General features: G+C 42.5%; 1 protein-coding gene across 1 annotated transcript in view; it reads left to right on the top strand.

Annotated features, from left to right (window-relative positions):
• The window catches only part of FAT3 (FAT atypical cadherin 3), an 813,871-nt gene that overhangs the window by 340,300 nt on the left and 451,296 nt on the right, over positions 1-22,275 (top strand). Inside the window, exon 3 of the mRNA XM_069566576.1 lies at positions 6,635-6,949. Within this exon, the coding sequence (XP_069422677.1) occupies positions 6,635-6,949 (315 nt within the window). The remainder of the gene's footprint in view (positions 1-6,634; positions 6,950-22,275) is intronic.

Raw genomic sequence — 22,275 nt, 5'->3', positions numbered from 1 at the left:
AGCAGCCAGCTAAGTTTTAAAATTCGTGGGTCCCAAACAGACGAGGAGAGCTGTCCATTTTCATTAACTCCAGACAAAAGCTTGAAATCAGCCTGCAGTGTTTCGCCTTAATTTCTTGTGCTGCTCTCCAGCCTTGAGCCTTGTGAAATAACATGGAACGAAGGCGGCTTGCATTTCAGGACCTAATTGTTTCCTGCAACTGTGCTGTGGCTTTTTCTTCTTCTGCAAAGATGAAAGATATCTCAACAGGAGTTGGTATGAAGAGGCGGGAACAGAGCAGAACAAAAGTGTCGGGTGGATGAGAATCAGCGGACTAGCGGCCAGTGAGAGAGTGTGTCTTCCAGGCTTTTTGTCTGGGGCCCGGGGCTTTCATTCCAGCTGTCTGTGGTGCGAATCTGTCTACAGTGCAATGTGTAAGTGAATGATAAAATCAACTGATGTGTCCATGAAGCTGCATCTTGGCTTCAAGCCTTGAAAATAATACCATGGCACCATCCGCATTCTTGGTAGTAAAAGGATGACTCAAAACTGCACATGTTTTTTAAGAAAACTGTCTTATCCTCAGGGCACCCGGAGCTGGTGCTCTGTGACACCCGAGGGGGTGGGGTGGGAAGGAAGGTGGGAGGGGAATTCAGGATGGGCGGACATGTGTATACCTGTGGCTGATTCGTGTTGATGTATGGCAAAAGCCATCATAATATTGTAAACTACCCATCCTCCAATTAAAATAAATAAAATTTAAAAAAAAAAGAAAACTTTTATCAAACAGGATAGTTCACAGATGGAGAGTTGACTTCCAGAGCTAGGTAACTGCATGTAGACTAGAGAAATCTAAGCTGGATGACAGGCTAGTGATCACAGGATGCCTAGATGACTCAGTTTTTGTTGTGTGTTTTTTTTTTTTTTTTTCAAATGAAGCTATTCCTGAGTGCTTGTCTGTAAAGAGCCAGACATCCCAACTTGCTTGCATTTACCAAATGTTATGATGTTATCCTTCATTTATTTATTCAACATTTACAGTGTTCCAAATTTCTAGCCACCATCCTAGAATAGAGAAAAACAAGACAGAATGCTCTGTATTCATAGGGAGGTCGTAGGAGATTGGTAAAGGGACAAAGTAAAAGCAGATGGGGATGCCCCAGACCCTGGCTGGTAGGAGGAGGGTGTTCTCTGAATCTGAAACTTCCTTGAGGAACAGAGAAGATGGTTTGTTTCCTGGAGGCAGGGACTGAAGGAGCAGGGAGTGCAGACGCCTTTGTACAAAAGCAGAGGGGTGATGCGGTATTTAAGAAAGAAGTTGTCTTCCAGTTCTCCTGGTCTCCAACCATTCCAGCATTTGAGGATCTTCTGAGGAGATATAAAAATGGATTCGGAATAATATATTGAAACAACTTAAATAGAGGGAAGCAAGGAAACGATTGAATTTCCTGCTACTAAAGAGCTGATACCAACCCACTGTGAGGGATGCTGGGGCACGGGATTGCCTTCTTTTTCATGATAATGGGCACATGCGGATAAATCAGCAGGCAGCTCCAGTAATGAAGAGAGTGTGCTCCGGTTCACAGCTCCAAATTCCAGACCTGACTCTGCCACTTGATTAGCTGGGTGATTTGCTTAAAATTTTCACTTTTAAAAGTGCTTTAAAGCATAGGTTTAAATATATTATGTGTCAAATATGTGACACATAAAGTATATTAAAGTATATGGGTGTGTAGTATGTATATACTAAAATGTATCTGAAGCAGTTTGAATACCTGTTTTAAGATTCTGTCCTCCCACAATTGCTTTGTGCCTCTTGGCTCCTCCCATTTTAGCTGACTGCAGTTGATTTTAGTCTCTTTCAGAGTGGTAAAGGTTATAGGGATGACCATGGCTGTGAATGGAGTGACCTGGGTTGAGCTATGAGGATAAAATCCCTGTTCTTGCCCTAATTATCACCACACTCGGCTCAGAACAGTGATCCTTCCTAAGGCCATAAGAGCTTTATACAAGTCTAAGGATGAATAGGAAAAGAAAGAAAAATAGTTATCTGTGTGATCCTCTTACATAAAGGCAAGCAAGTGTTGGCTAAAAGGGATTATGAAGCCCAGGAAAGAATTTCGTGTTCTCTCAGAAATAAAAGTAGTAAGTGTTTGATTCTTGAAGAAATAAGCAATTTAAAAATACACTTCACATCAACACAGGGGAAGCTGGGTGAAGGTTGCCCAGGAACTCTAGTTCATTTCCTTGCACCTTCCTATTAGTTTATAATTATTTCAGAATAAGAAGTTATTACAAAACGTAAGTGCACTGGGAACTGGGAGTTAATCTTTTGACTAACTGGGAATAAGAATTAAAGATACATATGTGCACAAGGAAACAGGTAAATCTCTATTAGAAGTATTTACAAAGAATATACTGCCAGGGTGTTTTTAAAGGTTTTGTGTGTGTGTGTCTTTTTTGTAACTGCCTCAGAATCTGTAATACTTTTCCTGGAAGAGGGACTTTCATCATGTTATGTAGGCGCATGGCCACGAAGCATCCCCTAAACCATTTGTTGACAGTGTTTTTTAGAGCAGTTGTGGATGTTGCGGTGTAATTTTTCTGGGGCAACATAGCATTTGACACTCTGGTTGCTCCATATGGAGATACGGCTGGAAAATGATGAGTAGAGTACCCCAGCCTGTGATAGTCATCTGCTATGAACAGCTCCATGAATTTTTCCTCTCATTTCCAATATTCAGAACTTAGTTGATAAGAACAAGATATATATAGTTGTGGGTTTTTAAAAAATAATTTGTTTGTCAGAAAGAACAACCATAGCTGGCATGTGCTTCATGCTGCGATCAACTTATTCCATTTCAAACTGTGCACAGTCCTAATAAATAAATAAATACAGTTTATGTACCTGCTTATACTATTAAATATTGTTACCCAAATAATTCCAGTCTGCCTTTATTATACAATAAGAAGAAATAGACGGAGAAAAATTTTATAAACCTAAGCATATCTCAAAGAGTATAAAAAATCCCAACTGTATTTCTAAAGAAGTTTTTAATGGGCATCTTAATAAATATCAACATAAAGTCAGGTACCTCAATAGGGTCTATGTTGTGTATTTCTGTGATAGGTGAAACATGTGGGGAAGGATGTATCTGCATTTGGTATATTCCACCTGAGTCCTCTCTACTGAGCAGCACCCCCAGAAGCTTGCTTCTAGAAGCTCACTGTAAACGGTTTTATTTTTATTTTTTAATTGTTGTTCAGTCACTCAGTCATGTCCAATTCTTTGCAACCTCATGGACAGCAGCACGCCAGGCTCCCCTATCCTTCACTATCTCCTGGAGTTTGCTCAGACTCATGTCCATTGAGTTGGTGATGCCATCCAAGCATCTCATCCTCTGTCATCCCCTTCTCCTCCTGCCCTCAGTCTTTCCCAGCATCGGGGTCTTTTCCAATAAGTCGGCTCTTGGCATCAGGTGGCCAAAGTATTGGGGCCTCAGCTTCAGCATCGGTTCTTCCAATGAATATTCAGGACTGATTGCCTTTAGGATGGACTGGTTGGATCTCCTTGCAGTCCAAGGGACTCTCAAGAGTCTTCTCCAACACCACAGTTCAAAAGCATCAATTCTTTGGCCCTCAGCTTTCTTTATAGTCCAACTCTCACATCCATACATGACTACTGGAAAAACCATAGCCTTGACTAGATGGACCTTCATAAATAAAGTGATGTCTCTGCTTTGTAATATGCTGTCTAGGTTCATCATAGCTTTTCTCTCAAGGAGGAAATTCATGGCTGCAGCCGCTGTCCACAGTGATTTTGGAGCCCCCAAAATAAAATCTGTTACTGCTTCCACTTTCTCCCCTCTGTTTCCATGAGTTGATGGGACCAGATGCTAACCTGTTACATGGGGAGGAGGTGTAGGCAAAATCTGAGAGCATTTTCATTAGATTAAGAATGGGATGAAGAATACTTTTGGAAATAATGATTGTATTTGTGGTCTTGATGGTGGTGATGGTTCAAGGGTATCAGAACTTACAAATTGTTTTCTTTGAATGTGTATAGTTATTGTATGCCAATTATACCTCAATTGAAAAAATGTAAAAAAGAATGCATGGTAGTAATTAAAAAAAGCAGTGGGCTTATATGATTTTAGCAGTCTTTGGAAACCTCAGAAGTGAGTTTTTGCTTGATAGAAAAGCTCATGTGGATTTCCATTTTTTAATTGTGACCATGTGGATCATAATTAGCTGTGAAACACTGAAGAAAGTGAGGAAATGCTATCGCTGGGCATTAGTTGCTTAATATGGTTAATATGGAGCCTTGGATGAATCTTAAAATAATTGTCAACACATTTCACAGTCATTCTTTTCTTTTTGTCCTCAGATTTTTGGATCAGGAATGATGCCTGAACACTGTGTTCCAAGATACTCATTTGTACTTCTATTTAATGAGTAAATAGCCATAAACATATTTCATATTAATGAGAGAGAATTCTAACTTCTAGAGGACATGTCTGATGTTTCATTAAAAAATAGAGTAAAACTTCACTCATATATTTTAATTTACATTAGTGGGTGCCTTTCATCCAAGGACTTTTCAAAATCACCTAAATGTCCAAAGCCAGTAATACACCATCTCCCAGTTTGACAGGTGCAAGAAAAGAGATTTAAGTGATTTCCAGGGACCACAGACCAATTCTGTGACTACAAATCTGTGTGTGTGTGTGTGTGTGTGTGTGTGTGTGTGTGCGCAGATGCATGCTTGCTGTCTGTGCGTGTGAGCACATGCATGGTGGGTGATCAGGCAAGGTACAGACAAAGCTGACCTAACTTCTTTGATTTTGTTCCTTGTTGAATTAAGTTTTCTTTTTAATGGACTAACTTTGCTGTTCCCCAAACTGGCCAGACATTTTCATGAAAAGGTATCATGGGCAGTCACAAAGACCAAGCAACAATATGCCACATGACTGGAGAAGAAAATAATACCTAACAAGACTTTCCATCCCAAACTTCTCGCCTTCTCTCCTCACCCTTACTCTGAGGTGTGGCTACTATTTGCAAGGCTTTGGGGTATTTATTTTGATTCCTGTTGGTTTAACATGTACTCAGTATCTATTAACACTATAATATGTTGCAAACTTTGTACCAAACACTCGACATGCATTTAATTCCATGATCACCATGGTATTGAGATATGGGTGATAAAACTAGGCTTGCTGGGTTTAAACACATTGTACAGGGTAAAAGAGGTGGCAAGTCGTGGAGTCTGGATTTCAAAGCGGAACATTCAAGGCAGGCAGGTCTGGGTTCTCCAATTAGCCATGCAACCTGGAACACGTTACATACTCACATTTTAGACTTAATGCCCTCATTTATGAAAGAATTATAAAGTTTTCAGGGTTCTTTGGTGGATAACTTTAGAGCTAAAACTTCGACATCAGTTGTACAATCTCCCTTTGAATCACTTAGCTGTTTTGAATTTTAGGCAACTCTCTTCTGGCCTGTTTCTGGACAGATGCTCTCCTGCCTCCCAAGTGATACACTTGGCAGTTTGCTTAGTCAAAATCTATAGGCCGTATTATGCGCCTAATATGGTCAAAACTCTGACAGGAGAACCAAGGATAGAAGATTCAGGCCAGAAGTGGAGAACTGCTTCTTCACCCCATCCGGGGATGTTTCTCACAGTATAATAGTTAACAGGAATCCCATGCTTTTCATGAGTATCCTAATTACTTTTAGAGCTTTTATAAGCTGAGCCCCAGAGTTTTCCCATCACAGTGGTGAGTACTTAAGAGTTCTTGTAGTACGATCCTGCAGCTTTGGTGCTTTGGGTGAGGGCGGTAATGATATTCAAGAACACTGTGTTTTCCTTTGACTTTTCTGGCATATGTTTGATTTCCTGTTTGGCACTTGTTTCAACCCTGAAATGAGAAAGGTGGGAAGGAGCAGGCTGGGCATTTTTCTGCTCCTAATTTAAAATGCTTGTCCACGAATATCCCTCAAAGTGGCCCAGAGTTTATTTAGGGCCCTCTGTAGAGTTCTTGAGGGACCTAGAGCTCATGCAGAAAGTATGTTGGTATGGATTACGATGTCTTCTCTGATTCTTTTGGAATAACTGTGACATTTGATTTGTAGGGGAATTGCATCAAGGAGGCTTATATTTTCGCATGCAAAGCAGTTTCCATCCCAATTGGCTAAAGAACACTTGAAAGGTCTTTTTCACTTTTGTGAATGAACAGATAAAATATCGTGTCCTGGGAAAGCTTTTGGTAGCATAAGAAATCAATGCAACCTCAGGTTAAATGGAAATGTTGGTGTGACTGTGCACTGACTTCCCACGCATCATGGGAAGTGTTTCGACCTCTGGCCCACTCTCTTCCCATTGCTCCCAGTTGCCTTGTGTGTGTGTGTGTGTGTGTGTTGTCCATGCTGGAAATTCAAATAAAGTATTTGTGAGTGTGCTTACACGTTTCAAATGGTGGGCAAACTAGTTAATATAGTTTTGTGGCCGATAATGTTCTGATGTAAAGAGACACATCTTCATGTTTCTTTCATCTGCCATTATTACTTAGCACAGCCATTCTCTATTGGAGATGCTTGGCTTGGTCTCGTAATCTGCTCTCTCAGCCACTCTTTCCCTGCTTTCTCGTAGGAGTCATCTCTACTGCAGACATTCTCGATCGAGAGACAACGGGGTCTTACTGGCTGACTGTGTACGCCACAGACAGGGGTGTTGTGCCACTCTATTCTACTATTGAGGTCTACGTTGAAATTGAAGACGTGAACGACAACGCCCCACTGACCTCGGAACCTATTTATTATCCTGTTGTTATGGAAAACTCTCCAAAGGATGTATCTGTCATTCAGATCCAGGCTGAGGACCCTGACTCTAGTTCCAACGAAAAACTGACCTACAGGATTACAAGCGGGAATCCTCAGAACTTTTTTGCCATCAATGTCAAAACAGGTAAGGGGATGCTTGTGTGACTTTTTTTTCAGTTGTTAGCCCACCTTTTAAATTCGCAACTCTGGTATTTGCTGTGCCTTTTTATTTATTTCATTGTGTGGAGAAGAGCATCCTTCTTTCTGGGAACAGTTTCTGAAAAGGTGAACGTTCTTCCAGTCTGTTTAAGTGAAGTGATCTAACAGAAATTAAGAGGCTTTCTCAGAAAGCCTTAGGTTTGCTTTAGTCATAATTATAAAAAATGGCTCCTAGACCATTCAGAGCCTAGGCTATGCTGAGTTCTCTGGCTATCTGGCTTTGTGATGCCTCTCCTTCGAGACTTCCTCCCTCCCTTGGCCTTAATCCAGCTCATTATAAATAATCTCCTTAAAGCCTTAACTTTAAGCCCCAGATTGTTGTGATTTCTGTACTACCCATCAATGAAGTGTTATGTTTAGAAGAACTTCCAGTATCTAAATCTTTACATGAAACACATATTTTTAATTTTCTGGGTTTTTGCTTAGAAGTTTCTCGAGATTGCGGAAAACTATACTTGTTGGCTAAGGATCAGAAAGGGCAGGTGTGGAGTTGGTTGAATGTATTCTGAAGCAAGTATATAGCACTGGAAAAAAGTGCTTTGTGGAGTAAATCTCAGAAGTTTGTTGCTTTCTTGTGATTTGCTTCTTTTTGATATGTACAAGAGGGTGAAATACTCAGAGCTGAGATGGATGCAGTTTTAATTAATTGAAATTTAGAAGAATGTACAGATATTATTGCTGTTTCCCTCTGGGCAAGTTGATGTTGGTCAACAGTTAGGCTGGGTGATGGAAATATGTCAGTGGGATGTGTTCTACTTTCTTGACAAAGTCCTGATGAAGTTGATAGTTGTTTTTCCTGGCTGTGTTTGTTCGAGTGGAAACATACCGCTGACCCCAAGCATTTTATAAGTGCCAGATTCCCATTAGCATAATGTAAAGAGAATGCCAAGCGTTTTTTTAAAACTATTGATTTTTTCCTAACTATAATATGAGTAGGTTAGTCATTTTGTTAAGCAGAGTTCAGCATTTGAGTAGCTTTGAATCTGGATCCGACCCTCATTTCCTTAGAAGACAGAGTAGTCATCAGCCACCAGTGTCTGATCGAGGCCTCTCTGAACATGAGGAAGGGCCCAGAGAGCTGCAGCCATGCCCATCCCTTCAGCACTGCCTGAAACCCACCCTCCTGCTTCACCTCTCCCTGGAGCCAAGGACTCTGCAATATGGTGAAAGAGAAATGAATTCAGATACTTCAGCAAATTAACAAGAAGAAAGGACAAAGACAAAAAAAGTCAAAGAAAAGAAGCTGACGACATGGCCATCTCCACATTTCACTCCCCTGTGAAATCTGAAACACCCAGCTAGATTCCTAGTCTTCTCTCTTGATTCCACTGGCATTTGAGTCAGTAAGGGCAAACCCAGTGCCCTCTTTTGCAAAAGACACTGCACAAGGCCAATGTCAACTGGTCTCTTCCTGCACTCATGGCTGAAATTAAGGAAAGAATACATGTCACAGGGAAGAATTTGGGCTGGAGGTGAAGACCATAGAATGAACATTATTGGCAGAGAGCATGTAGACTCCTGTAACTAAAGATGTCTTTTATACAGCTTTGAAAAGTTTATGCATAAATTTTCAGAAAGTCCTATATTATCAAAATGTGGACTGCATTACATGATAGGAACCTTCATCATAGTTATAATTTCCCTGTCCTTGTTGTAGATTTTTAAAAAGGATTTGTGCCAAGAATGACAATTTAGACCAACTTTTCTAATAGTCTAAAAGGGACACATGGCACACTTTGTAATTCTCAGACACATGATAAGAACACATTGGATTTTGTTTCTCCGTTTAGTCATTCACCAAGCATGTACTGTGCCTTCTGGTTTACAAACAAGATCTAATTTATAGAGTCATAAACTTAAGAGATGGCTCAAGCTTATCAGGGACCCAAAGGTACATGAAATTAGTAAAATGACAAACATTTATGATAGAGTGAAAGTCGAGTGAGAGAGTGCAATAACTGATTACGGTAGAAGAGTTTCATCAATATGGGGCGGGTGAGAGTGGTGGTCAGGGCGTACTTCATGGAGGAAGTAACATTTGGGGTTAGAAGTCCTGGTTTTCAAAACCTTGCTCTGTACATCTAACTGGGAAGCACCATCAACTGCAAAGAAAAACATAGACTAAATCAGACTCTGTGCTTTATTAGCTTGGGCAAGTTATTGAACCTCTCTGAACTTCATTTTTTAGTGAGAAAGGATTGTTGCAAGGGATAGAGAGGCTCTTATGTGAAGTGATTACCACAGTGGCTGGCACATTGAAACTGTGCAAAAAAGGTGATACCCCATCCTGACTGCTGTAACTGATTACAGGCACATCACTTAATCTCCTAGGGCCTCAAGTTCTTACCTAGAGAAGGAAAATGCCTTGCTTTCTTCATATGAATTGCTCATGAAGTTTCAATGTCATGATGTGTTTGAAGGCCTTTGGTGAACTACAAATCTCCAAAAGAACCATGTTATGACTGTTCCTATTTCTGTTGGGGTGTACGGAACCATGAGCCTGGTGTAACTCTTGTTAAGTGTGTTGCTTTAAAAATGCTGTCCATGGAGAAATTTCCCTCCAATTCAACAAACCCTCCAATGAGATGCTTTAATTTCGGGCATACTTCTTGTTTCTCTAAAGCCCTTTGTCTGCAATGGTTACATTAATGTAACATTTTTCAGGAATGCAGGGGAGATGTACCTAACTGGTATATTTAGGTAAGATTTATGCTTTAGATTTTTTTCAACTAGATGTGGACCTGGGTAAACTGACCTTTCATTCCTCTGTGGTAGAGCTGAAATTTATAGAGTTTCGTTTTGCTTTGGCAATGTGCTCCATAATAAATAAGGATTAAAATGATTAATGCAAACTCAAATAATGTCAATGCTTAGGGTCCACAGCTTGCAGCAGATAACAGATGTCCTGAACTCGAGAAGGAAGAGAAAGACAGAGATTTCTCTGATGAACACTCTGTTCTCTACCTAAAGAACTGTTGTTGTTGTTTTTTTTTCTACCAGACCTAAAATCACTTAAAGTCAGTAGTCTGTGGACTTTCTCCAATAATTCCTGTGGCTTAAGAAGGAAAACAAAAGCTGTAATGCTCCTAGGTCCTCTCTGGCTTGTACAGAGAAACCTTGATTGATTCCAGGCTGAGCAGTTGATTTCAATCAAAGGCAGCTTCCAGTCAGGGCCCTTCCTTGGCTTGTCAGTAACCGGAGCCCTGCCCACGTGTTCTGAGCCAGAGACACCCAACAGGCTGGCACTCACCTGTCTCTCTGCGTGAGCAGGAACTCAAATGCTTTCTTCCCGCATTTGTAGTGAAATCCAAGCTGGCCACTGAGTGGTTGTCCAGGCTGATTCGGAGAACAGGTGTGGGAAGTTCCTCTAGGATTTCAGAATGTTTACTGTAGTCTTGTCTACAGTATGGAAACCATTTAGCACAGTGCCAGCATGCTAGCAGTTAGTAGAGCACTCAATAAATGTTGTTATTATTGTTCAGTTCAGTCACTCAGTTGTGTCCGACTCTTTGCGACCCCATGAACTGTAGCACGCCAGGCCTCCCTGTCCATCACGAACTCCCGGAGTCCACCCAAACCCACATCCATCAAGTCAATGATGCCATCCAACCATCTCATCCTCTGTTGTCCCCTTCTCCTCCTGCCCTCAATCTTTCCCAGCATCAGGGTCTTTTCCAATGAGTCAGCTCTTTGCAGCAGGTGGCCAAAATATTGGAGTTTCAGCCTCAACATCAGTCTTTCCAGTGAACACCCAGGACTGATTTCCTTTAGGATGGACTGGTTGGATTTCCTTGCAGTCCAAGGGACTCAAGAGTCTTCTCCAACACCACAGTTCAAAAGCATCAATTCTTCTGCACTCAGCTTTCTTTATAGTCTAAATCTCACATCCATATATGGCCACTGGAAAAACCATAACCTTGACTAGACGGACTTTTGTTGGCAAAGTAATGTCTCTGCTTTTTAATATGTTGTCTAGGTTGGTTATAACTTTCCTTCCAAGGAATAAGTGTCTTTTAATTCATGGCTGCAATTGCCATCTGCAGTGATTTTGGAGCTCAGAAAAATAAAATCAGCCATTGTTTCCACTGTTTCCCCATCTATCTGCCATGAAGTGATGGGACCAGATGCCATGATCTTAATTTTCTGAATGTTGAGCTTTAAGCCAACTTTTTCACTCTCCTCTTTCACTTTCATCAAGAGGCTTTTTAGTTCTTCTTCACTTTCTGCCATAAGGGTGGTGTCATCTGCATATCTGAGGTTATTAATATTTCTCCCTGCAATCTTTATTCCAGCTTGTGTTTCTTCCAGTTCAGCGTTTCTCATGGTGTACTCTGCATAGAAGTTAAATAAGCAGCATGACAATATACAGCCTTGACGTACTCCTTTTCCTATTTGGGACCAGTCTGCTGTTCCATGTCCAGTTCTAACTGTTGCTTCCTGAGCTGCATACAGATTTCTCAAGAGGCAGGTCAGGTGGTCTGGTATGCCCATCTCTTTCAGAGTTTTCCACAGTTTATTGTGATCCACACAATCAAAGGCTTTGGGATAGTCAATAAAGCAGAAGTAGATGTTTTTCTGGAACTCTTGCTTTTTCCATGATCCAGCGGATGTTTGCAATTTGATCTCTGGTTCCTCTGCCTTTTCTAAAACCAGCTTGAACATCTGGGAGTTCACGGTTCACGTATTGCTGAAGCCTGGCTTGGAGAATTTTAAGCATTACTTTACTAGCGTGTGAGATGAGGGCAATTGTGTGGTAGTTTGAGCATTCTTTGGCATTGCTTTTCTTTGGAAGTGGAATGACAAGTGACCTTTTCCAGTCCTGTGGCCACTGCTGAGTTTTCCAAATTTGCTGGCATATTGAGTGCAGCACTTTCATAGCATCTTGTTAGTCATCCTGTATTCCCCACTAGAGTTGTTTGTGTAAGTTACAGGCATACTGCTCCCCAGATGTGTATACACACACACACACACACACACACACACACACACACACATGTAGATATATATAGATATATATATATACACACACACATATGTATTCTTTCTCTGACTCTTTTCCCTGATAAGTTATTGTAAGATATTGATGGGCTGCCCTGGTGGTCACTGAATGTGGCTCTCTGTGCTATACAGTAGGGCCTTTTTGCTTATCTATTTTGTATATAGTAGCATGTATCTGTTGATCCCAAACTCCTGATTTTCCCTCCCTTTTCCACTTTGGTAACCATGGTTTTGGTTTCTGTGTCTGTGGGTCTGTTTCTGTCTTGCAAATAAACTCATTTGTATCCCTTTGGGGATCCCCCTGTAAGCGATATGATGCGCCATGACACGGTGCTCTGTGTCCGATGTGCTTCACTTAGGGTGATAAGCTCTCGGCTCATCCGTGTCACTGCAGTGGCTTCCCTTCCTAGTCAGTGTGTAGCACGGGAGCCTTCCGTTGGGTTTTATAAAGTGTTAAGTGGACTGCTGTGTGCCACTGCTATTCTAGACCTCAGGCATTGGTGGAATGGATGATAGAACAGAAGTATAAGACATTACAGCATTTAGGGGATTTATTCTCTTGGGTAAAATAGGCCCATCATGCATACAATGCATTTTAGCAAGAGTGTAAGGCAGATTATTAATAAAAATAATAAGTGGCCAAACTCTGTGGAATATAAGCTGTGAAGAGAGTAACACGTCAGGCCATGAATACAGAGTTCAATGCTAGCTGGAGTGGGAGAGGATGGTGTGAGGACTTGAAGACCCTGGAAGTGGGAGGCCTGAGGAATGGATCAGTCTGCAAAGAGAGAAGTGAGAAAATTACTCCAGGGACTGTGGACACGTTAAGCTGACCTTGAACGCCCATCCGTTGCTACTTGAGCTAGTTGGAGAGGCTTTATATCATTAGAGAAGGAATTTTAAAAGACTTATAAATGTCTGGAATGTTGGAAGATATTCAAAGTAGCAACTATGCACATATCTTTTATTTTTGTTTGATAATAGTTAGATTTACTAAAGCCTTGGGTTTTATGTCTACCTTCTGAGGGGCCTAGTAAAATAATTTTTTAGAGAGGAAAAATCATGCCTAAGAGAAACCCCTTTATTCTTTGCTTTGCCTCTGTTAAACATCCAACCAGGGTTAGCTTATGCTGTGTTGAAACCCTGCATCTCTGGAAGTGAGCCTTGCTTAATCCAGACCTTTTGATGGTTTACTATCCAGGGCATAGACTTTCTAAACTGCTTCCTGCAGTTGTGAGATCTCCTTTTGGCCCGTGTTCTGGCCAATGGCATCTCCAGCTACCTTTGAGAGGAGGTGGAGGCTCAGCTTTCTTTCACTTTGTGTGAGCCTCTTGGCGTTGAGCTGACCAAAGAGCCCGGATATGTAGGACGACTCGCTGCCATCTCTTCTCAGGGGAGTTGAGAGAAAGAGATTCTCTTCAAAAGCATGTCTGCTGTAGGAATATATCAAAGCCTAACCTTACCTATCGATTCCCTTGGGCTTAGACAGTTTCCATATACAAATGGGAGGGATAAATTATTAAAACATTGGATGTCATTAGTTTCTGAACTAACTCTAATCAGATTGGAACTTCCTGTGGTTTATTTGTTAAGACACTATGTTTCCTGCTTCCACTGCAGGGGACAGAAGTTCGATCCCTGGTTGGGTAACTAAGATCCCATGTGCCCTGCGGCGTGGCCAAAATACATACATAAATAAAAAGCATCAGTGTGCTTTTTGGTATACGGTTTAAGACAAACCTGGAACATGTTACCCAGAGGGGTAACTGAGAGAGGAAACTCTAGACCATACTTCAGCATGATGATAATTGCTTGGTAAGCTTGTTAGACCGCAGATTCCTAGGGTGGAGCTCAATAATTTGCATTTCTAAGAAAGTGCGCTGTGATGCTGACATTGCTCCCCTGAAAGCTTGGTTCCCAAGCTTCAGGAAGTTAGTATCCAAAGAGAAACAAAAGAGGGAGGTAACACAGTGCTGAGGGATGCTCCTGAGACAGGGCGGCCAACTTTATCCTTTATCCACACATTCTTGCCTTCCAGAGCTGGGATTCTGAGCATTGGCCATGAATGCAGCGTGCTCTTTGTACCTACCCTTACAGTCAACTCTCATATCCGTCAGATGCTCTCTGTTTTATGAAGTAGGGAAAAATGAAAATCCTGTCTCTTTAATGGTCCGTGAGCAAAAACATTGTGATTCCTAAGACTTGTGGTTAATAAAAATCTGGGCTATATCAATGTTTGGATACCTTTTTATTATTTCCAAATATATAGAATTAAGCAGAAACCATTGCTAAATGGAATTCAGAACTACTTTAATGAATCGACAAACCTTCGGAATTACTCTATCATCATAAAAAGAATGATGACTCAGAAGACAGGGGTGCTCAAAAAATAATCTAACATCTTAGGTAAGCTAAGCCTTCTGTTGATGCCCAGCTCCTTTCGGTGATAATCTGCTTAGGAAAATACTTTTTCCTGGAAAACAGAAGGGGACCTTGCTTTATAACATCAGAGATTAAAACACACACACGCACACACACACACACACACACACAGGTTGAGGAACAAGGGGACAAATATTGATGCTTTTTCTTTTGAGTGAACATTGCAGAAATGTCTTATTACAGTCTCGTGTTCCTTATGCCTTCCTGGTGGAAAGCTAAATTCTCCTGAATGGGGAGAAATGACCGCTGGGTGATGAGCTGATATTCATAAGTCCGGGCACAAAGCAGATAATGCAGCGAATGAGTATGGATGAAACTGTAAATCACTCTCGCCCCTTCTTTCAGCCATGAAAGGAGGCCTTGTCCTATAGAACATTAAATTGTGTTCATTTAATCCAACAAGTCCAGTAGAACAAATCGGCCTCATGCAGATTTATCACAGGAGGTTATTTAAATTCAGCGGCGACCTTTGCCTCCCTGTCAATGTGCTTCACATGAACAAGGACAAAGGCAACTTTTCTGCACTGTCGTCGTGTCTCTGGGGAGACTGTGTGTTTCCCCATGAGATCAACTCACAAGTGTGGACTGGGGGTTTGGGGCGGTTCTGAGGGTGCAGAGGGCTTGCTGAGGAGGGGGCGGGTACATCACAAGGCGGGTGTGTTGTCACCTAGTGTGGACTCTGACTGTGCTTTCCTGTGGCCTGATTGTTAGAATGGCTGTGAACGTAAGTACCGATTTCAGGGTTACGCAGCTTCAATCCTTTTGACATTGCGGACTGGGTAAGTCTTTGTTGTGGGGGGCTGTGCTATGCGTTATAAGATGTTTAGTGCCATTTCTGGCCTCTCCAAAATGCCACTAGCACCCCTTCCCTGAGCTGTGACGGCCAAAATACCTCCAGACATTGTCAAACATCCCCTGGGGTAAAACTCATGTGGAATATTTGGAACGCATTGAAAACCATTGAACTCACTAGACATATCTTCTAAGACTGTTTCATATGCCCTTAACAAAAACACCCTGCGCCAGATGAGTGACTAATTAGGGAAGTGTGATGGTGTTGTTAACATTTTCAGAAAGTGCCTGTGTGCATATATCAATATATAAATACAGTTGCATATATATTAATAATAATCAAATGAAATAAAATAAAAAAGGAAGAAATCCAAAGGTGCCTCTAATTTTCCTGACTCCAGGTTGCTTGTATTTTAAAGATTTTATGAGTATTTGAAATCAAATTTATTGGCAAAAAAAGAACAAAACAATAACTTCTAGCAGAATGAAAGTGGATGAAACTATCGTTTTCTTAACTCGCAGTATTTGGAGAGGATTTGGCTGGTGACAAAATCCTCATCAAAGTCTGTTTTGTGCAGCGTTCTTCAGGAAACCACATCAAGAGATTATTTTGAGGGTCCCAGGGTTTATTCCCTTGAAATATTTAAGCAGCTCCATATCCTGTTTCTGCTTAATGTCAGCTTTCTAATGGATAAACGTGTGGATTGTTTCTTCCCTGGAATAAAAGTGGGTGAAAAAGAAGAACCCAAATCCGTATGCCCTCAGCCGGGGATTCTGCAGTCCTGTATCTAGATTTGGGCTCTCGGAGATTTTTGTCATCTCTCCTAAGAATGCAGTGTTCATTTATAAGCCCCAGAGTACTGCTAGATTTGTGGGGACTCAGAACCAGTGTCTGAGATCATCGTCCCCGGATACACCATAGGATAAAAAGACTCTGCTAGGTGAGAATTGGTGTCTCTATAAATATTAGGAAGGAAAACTTTGACCACCAAAAGTCAACTTTTTATGGATGAGGCTGCTAGTTAGGCAACAGCATTCATGAGAAACAGATGTGATTCTTTGAGTTAATATGACTGTTATTTGGGAAAAGGATTTTCAGGTGCTGACTTCTGTGAAACCAGTTCCAAGGAATTTTGGGCAAAATGGGCAGAAGCCTGAACAAGCACAAGCTGGAAGGAAGAAATGGCTGTCTGGGAACAGACCCTGGGCATCAGGTGGCTCAAAGGCCCCTCCCCGAGGGGGTGCGTGCATGCTAAGTCCCTTCAGTGGAGTCCAACTCTTGGAGACACCATGGACTGTATCCTGTGACCGTGGGATTCTGCAGGCAAGAATCCTGAAGTAGGTTGTCATGTCCTCCTCCAGAGGATCTTCCCAATCCCAGGAGCGAACCCCGTTCTCTTTTCTCTCCTGCACTGGCAGGCGGGTTCCTTACCGCTGGCACCACCTGGGCTGGATGTAGCTTGTTCTGCCTGGTGCTTACTCAGCAGTGCTGCTGCACGGAGAAAAGCTATGACAAACCGAGACAGCATCTCAAAAGCAGATTCGTTACTTTGCCGGAATGGTCTGTCTAGTCAAGGCTGTGCTTTTTCTAGTCATCATGTATGGATATGAGAGTTGGACTATAAAGAAAGCTGAGCGCAGAAGAATTGATGCGTTTGAACTGTGGTGTTGGAGAAGACTCTTGAGAGTCCCTTGGACTGCAAAGAGATCTAATCTGTCCATCCTAAAGGAAATCAGTCCTGAATATTCATTGGAAGGACTGATGCTAAAGCTGAAGCTCCAGTACTTTGGCCACGTGATGCAAAAAGCTGACTCATTAGAGAAGACCTTGATGCTGGGAAAGATTGAAGGCAGGAGGAGAAGGGGACGACGGATGGATGGCATCAGCGACTCAATGGACATGCATTTGAGCAAGCTCCAGGAGATGGTGAAGGACAGGGAAGCCTGGCATGCTGAAGTCCACGGGGTCACAAAGACACGGACACGACTGAGCTGCTGCTCGGCCTCTCTCATCCTCCAGCCTCCAGAGGAGGGATGGGGGAGGGGCAGGTCCCAGATACCCAGAAGATGCCCATCCTGCTCCTGGGGCTCAGCTGCTGGCATAGCTGTTGCTGGAAATTACTGACAATTATTTGGGAGGGGGATACAGTCACGTAAATAAAGCAGATGATGGAGTTTTATATATATATATATATAAATGAAAAAAAGATTGATTAAAGTCGTAAATTTTCCTTTTATATCTTTTATCTGGGCATTAACTCCACAGCAGTAATTTACTGCATTGGTTTATTACTTTCTTCTGTTCTGAGAGAAACAGTGAATCTTAATTGAAATCACTGCCCACTTCTCTTCATTCTTTGCAGACATTGTTAGGGGGACTCTTGCATATTCCCCGGTGTGTGCTTCCTTCCTCCAGGGGGTGACAACAAGAAGAGGAACCTTAACCAGGGAAGCCAAGTGCGGATCTGCTCTGTGCCCCAGCCATGCCCGGGTTTTCACAGATTAGCTAGCTCACCTCTCATTACAGTCCTGAGAGGGTTCCCTGGGGGCTCAGTTGTAAAAGAATCTGCCTGCACTGCAGGAGCTGCAGGAGCCTTGAATTCCATCCCTGGGTCAGGAAGCCCCCCTGGAGGAGGAAAGGGCAACCCACTCCAGTATTCTTGCCTGGGAAATCCCATGGACAGAGGAGCTTGGCCGGCTACAGTTCATGGGGCCGGAGAGTCAGACATGACTGAGCACACACGCACACAGTCCTGGGAAGGAAATGGGCCTGTGGGCACCTTGGTGACCTGCCCAAGGTCACTCAACTGATCGTGCAGAGCTAGGGTTGCTCTGATTAATGGTCCCCAGTGCTGTGGACAAATGCCACAGAATGTGAAAATGTGAGCAGCTCGGGGAATGCATTAAGGATCTGAGGACTCGTGCTCAGTGAATTCTTTCAGATGAGTGTACACGCGCTTTATTTTGTATGCATTTACGAGTTGAATTGTGTCCCCCAAAAGACATGGTGACGTCTTAATCCCCCTCTACACATGAATGCAACCTTATTTGGAAATAAGCCCTTTGTAGATGTAATCTAGTTAAATGAGATCCAGTAGTGTGTGTGTGTGTGCGCGCGCGCGCGCTCAGTTATGTCTGACTTTGTGGTTCCATGGACTGTAGCACACCAGATGACTCTGTTCACGGGATTTCCCAGGCAAGAATACTGGAGTGAGTTGTCATTTCCTTCTCCAAGGGATCTTCCTGACCCAGGGATCAGACCTCTACATCTGTTGAGCCTACTGCCCCGGCGGGCAGACTCTTTACCACTAGCACCGCCTGCACTTCCCAGGTGGCTCAGATGGTAACGCAGCTGCCTGCAATGCAGGAGATCTGGGTTCTCCTCAAGGACAGAGGAGCCTGGTGGCTACAGTCCATGGGGTCGCAAAGAGTTGGACACGACTGAGCGACACACGCTCACCGCCACCTGGGTAGTCCCCTGTTGCATGAGGGTGGACCCTAATTCAGTGACTGCTGTCCTTACTAGAAGAGGGACGTTTGGACAGCGAGACCTGACTCAGAGAAAAGATGGCTGTGGGGCTGGAGGTGGAGGTTAAAGACATACTCCCACAGGCCACGGAGGGCCAGGGGTCCTCAGCACCCTCCGCAAGGCGGGAAAAGTAGGGCCGATCCTCCTCTAGAGCTTTCAGAGGAAGGCGACTCTGCCGACTCCCCGGCTTTTACCCTGAGACCTTCAGTGTGGTAACACATGTCTGTTGTGCTCAGCAGCCAGTTTGCAGTTCTTGGTTATGGCAGCCCTCAGAGACTCTACTGGAGACCGTCGAAGGGCACAGATGGGAAGGCTGAGTTCTCCTAAGGGTGGAGGTAGCTGGCATCACCAAGGACTCCTGATACCATGCTTTCCTTATTACACCAAATGTTAACAAGTTAGCAGGGCTTTTTTTTCAGCCTTTGTTCAGTTTTTTTTTTTTTTTTCCTGTTGAAGTATAGTTGACTTACAACTTTGGGTTACTTTCAGGTATACAGCAAGGTGACTCAGTTATATATGTGTGTATGTAAATATATGTTTAAGCTAAGTCACTTCAGTTGTGTCCAACTCTGTGTGACCCTATAGACTATAGTTCACCCGTCTCCTCTGTCCATGGGATTCTCCAGGCAAGAATACTGGAGTGGGTTGCTGTGTCCTCCTCCAGGGAGATCTTTCTGACCCAGAGATCGAATCATCATCTCTTCTGTCTGCTTACATTGGCAGGTGGGTTCTTTTATCTGTAGCACCACCTGTAAAATATATATATATACACACACATAGATAGATACATATTTTAGATTCTTTCCCCTTATCAGTTATTAAAAATTTCTGAGTATAGTTCCCTGTGCTATACAGTAGGTCCTTGTTGTTTATCTGTATTACGTATGTTAGTGTGTATGTGTTAATGGCAAACTCCTAATTTATCCCTTTCCCCCTGCTTTCCTGTCTGGTAACCATAGTTTGTTTTCTATATCTGTGTGTCGGTTTCTATTTTGCATGTAAACTCATTTGCATTTTGTTTTTGATTCTACATATAAACCATACATGGATGGACCTAGAGATTATCACAGAAAGGGGAGCACGCCGGACAGAGGAAGACAGGTGTCATGTGGTATTGCTTATATGTGGAACCCAAGAATTTAGCAGTTTTTGAGATTGTTAATCCAGGCTTTAGTTAAGTCTCTCGTTTTTGTTGTTTGTTGTGCAGTACCTGTGATTTGGTTAAGTTTAGTGATTTGGGGGAGTTCTAACAGGTATAAGGGATTTGATGAGAGATTTTTGTGGCCTTAAGTTGTTAAAATCATTTCAGGACGCCTGAAAGAGTATCCATGCTCTCATGCCCACAGGACCAACTGTGGGAGAATTTTTATGTAAGTCACAAGGCCACGTGGAAGTTACTGTTGAGCATCACTGGTGTGCTTCATAAATGAGAATCTCATCAGAGCCTCATTTATTTGATCACTTTGAGTCCTTTAAAGTAAATTCTCTGGAAGCGCTTTCCTTTCAAAGCACTGGAAATTCTACCTGAAAAGTAGCTGCAGGATGAGGTATAGCTTCACCACCGACCTTGAGAACCCAAAGTCCAGTTTCAATATTGCTGCCACTTTACATTCTGATCTTGGCATTTGCTGTCGTTTTAAAATGACTTTGTTCCTAGCTTCTCGACATTCTTATAAAAATGTTCAAATGTTTTAAAAAGACATAAATTTTATTCACATTGAGGTAGATTGTTCTAGGAAAGCATATGGAAAACTGACAATAAAATGACAAAACCAACCTGTGGTGAGTTATTGATAGCAGTTTCACGACTTAATAGCATAAGGACCAGTGTCTGTTTAGCTCTCTGCCGTTTATTCTCATGATCAGGCTTCTAATCATGGGAAGAGAGAAGCCAGGTAGAATAATGTCCAAGAGCTTGGGCACTGGAATCAGATATGTGTGCATCTAAATCCTAGCTCTACCACTTTCTTAGCTGTGTGAGGTTGGGCACATTATTTAACCTCGCTGAGCTTCAGTTTACTTTACTGCAAAAATGAGAGTATGTACATTAAATAAGGAATTAGCTTGCCACCAAGAATAGATGAGTTAATATACGTAGAGTACTTTAGTAAGAATTTAGCACGTAGTAAATTCTCAATAAATGTAAAATGATGTTGTTTTCACATGCATGGAGTTTATTTTAGCTAATTCGACTTCCACATTGTATGATTAGTCTTTGAATCTCTAAAACACAGTGATATTGAAGGGAGGGAAAGAAGGGGACTGACAGGAGAGAAAGCATAGAAATACAGCTAACCAGAACTCGGTGAACATGAGCATTGAAAACCGTCTTTGTGACGTGATGCAAAGTAGCATCAGACTTGAAATCTTGCAGAGAAGATAGATGCGTGTGTGCTCGATCGCCTAGTCATGTCTGAATGTTTTGCAGCCCCACGGACTTGGGGTTGCAAAGTCCCACTTTGTAACCCCCCAGGCTCCTTTGTCCATGGATGTTCCAGGCAAGAGTACTAAAGTGGGTTGCCATTTCCTCCTTCAGGGGATCTTCCCAACCCAGGGATCAAACCCGAATCTCCTGCATTGGCAGGTGGCATCTTTACCACTGAGTCACCTGGGAAGCCCCACAGAGAAGATTCCTTGTTATAAATGGCTTTGGAGGTATATGCCTAGCCCAAAACATCATCCCTTTTCTCTGAGTACTGACCACCAGTCCTTCCCTCCTTGACCCTGGGACCAAGATTCTGTCTTCCTGAATTTATTATTGGGATTCACATGTAATCTCTGGGTGTGGTGGAATTGAGGAGTTTTAAACCTGACAACTGTGGGTGAATGTTTGTGTCCCCCTAGAATGCATATATTGAAACTTAATCCCTGGTGTGGTAGTATTTGAAGGTGGGGCCTTTGGGAAATAATTCTTTCATGATGGTGGGGCCCTTATGCAGAGGATTTGTGCCCTTATAAGAGAACTCTCAGGAAGAGCCCCCTCCCCTTCTGCAAAATGAGGATGCATCTAGAAGACAGTCTGCCAACCAGGAAGTGTGGCTTCACCAGACACTGAGTCTGCTGCATCTGGATCCTGGACTTCCAGCATCCAGACTGTGAGAAAGAAATCTCTGTTGTTTATGAGACACCAAGCTGACGATATTTTGTTAGAGCTATCCTGATGGACTGAGACAGAGGCTGTGAGCATGAGGCAGCTGAGGGACAGACAGACAGGCTCTGATAGGTTTGATAGGCTCTGATAGGAAAGCCCTGAAGCCTTTCCATTGGTTGGTCCAGAGGTTAGTGACACGTAGCTGTACTCTTTGTCCTTAGATTCTCTAATGGGCCCTTCAGTAATAATACATACTTTTTCCATCAGAGTTTGGAGTGTCTTTTTCGTAAATGAACGGACCATAATAGACTATTGCTGTGGAAACCAGCTGAAGAGCAGGGCTTGGGACAAAAGAAACATTCTCCAATATCAACAGTGCACACAGGTTAAAGACTAGAAA

Source organism: Ovis canadensis, chromosome 21, assembly GCF_042477335.2.
Source record: "Ovis canadensis isolate MfBH-ARS-UI-01 breed Bighorn chromosome 21, ARS-UI_OviCan_v2, whole genome shotgun sequence".
Classification (NCBI taxonomy): domain Eukaryota; kingdom Metazoa; phylum Chordata; class Mammalia; order Artiodactyla; family Bovidae; genus Ovis; species Ovis canadensis.
This window is presented reverse-complemented; position numbering and strand designations above follow the sequence as displayed.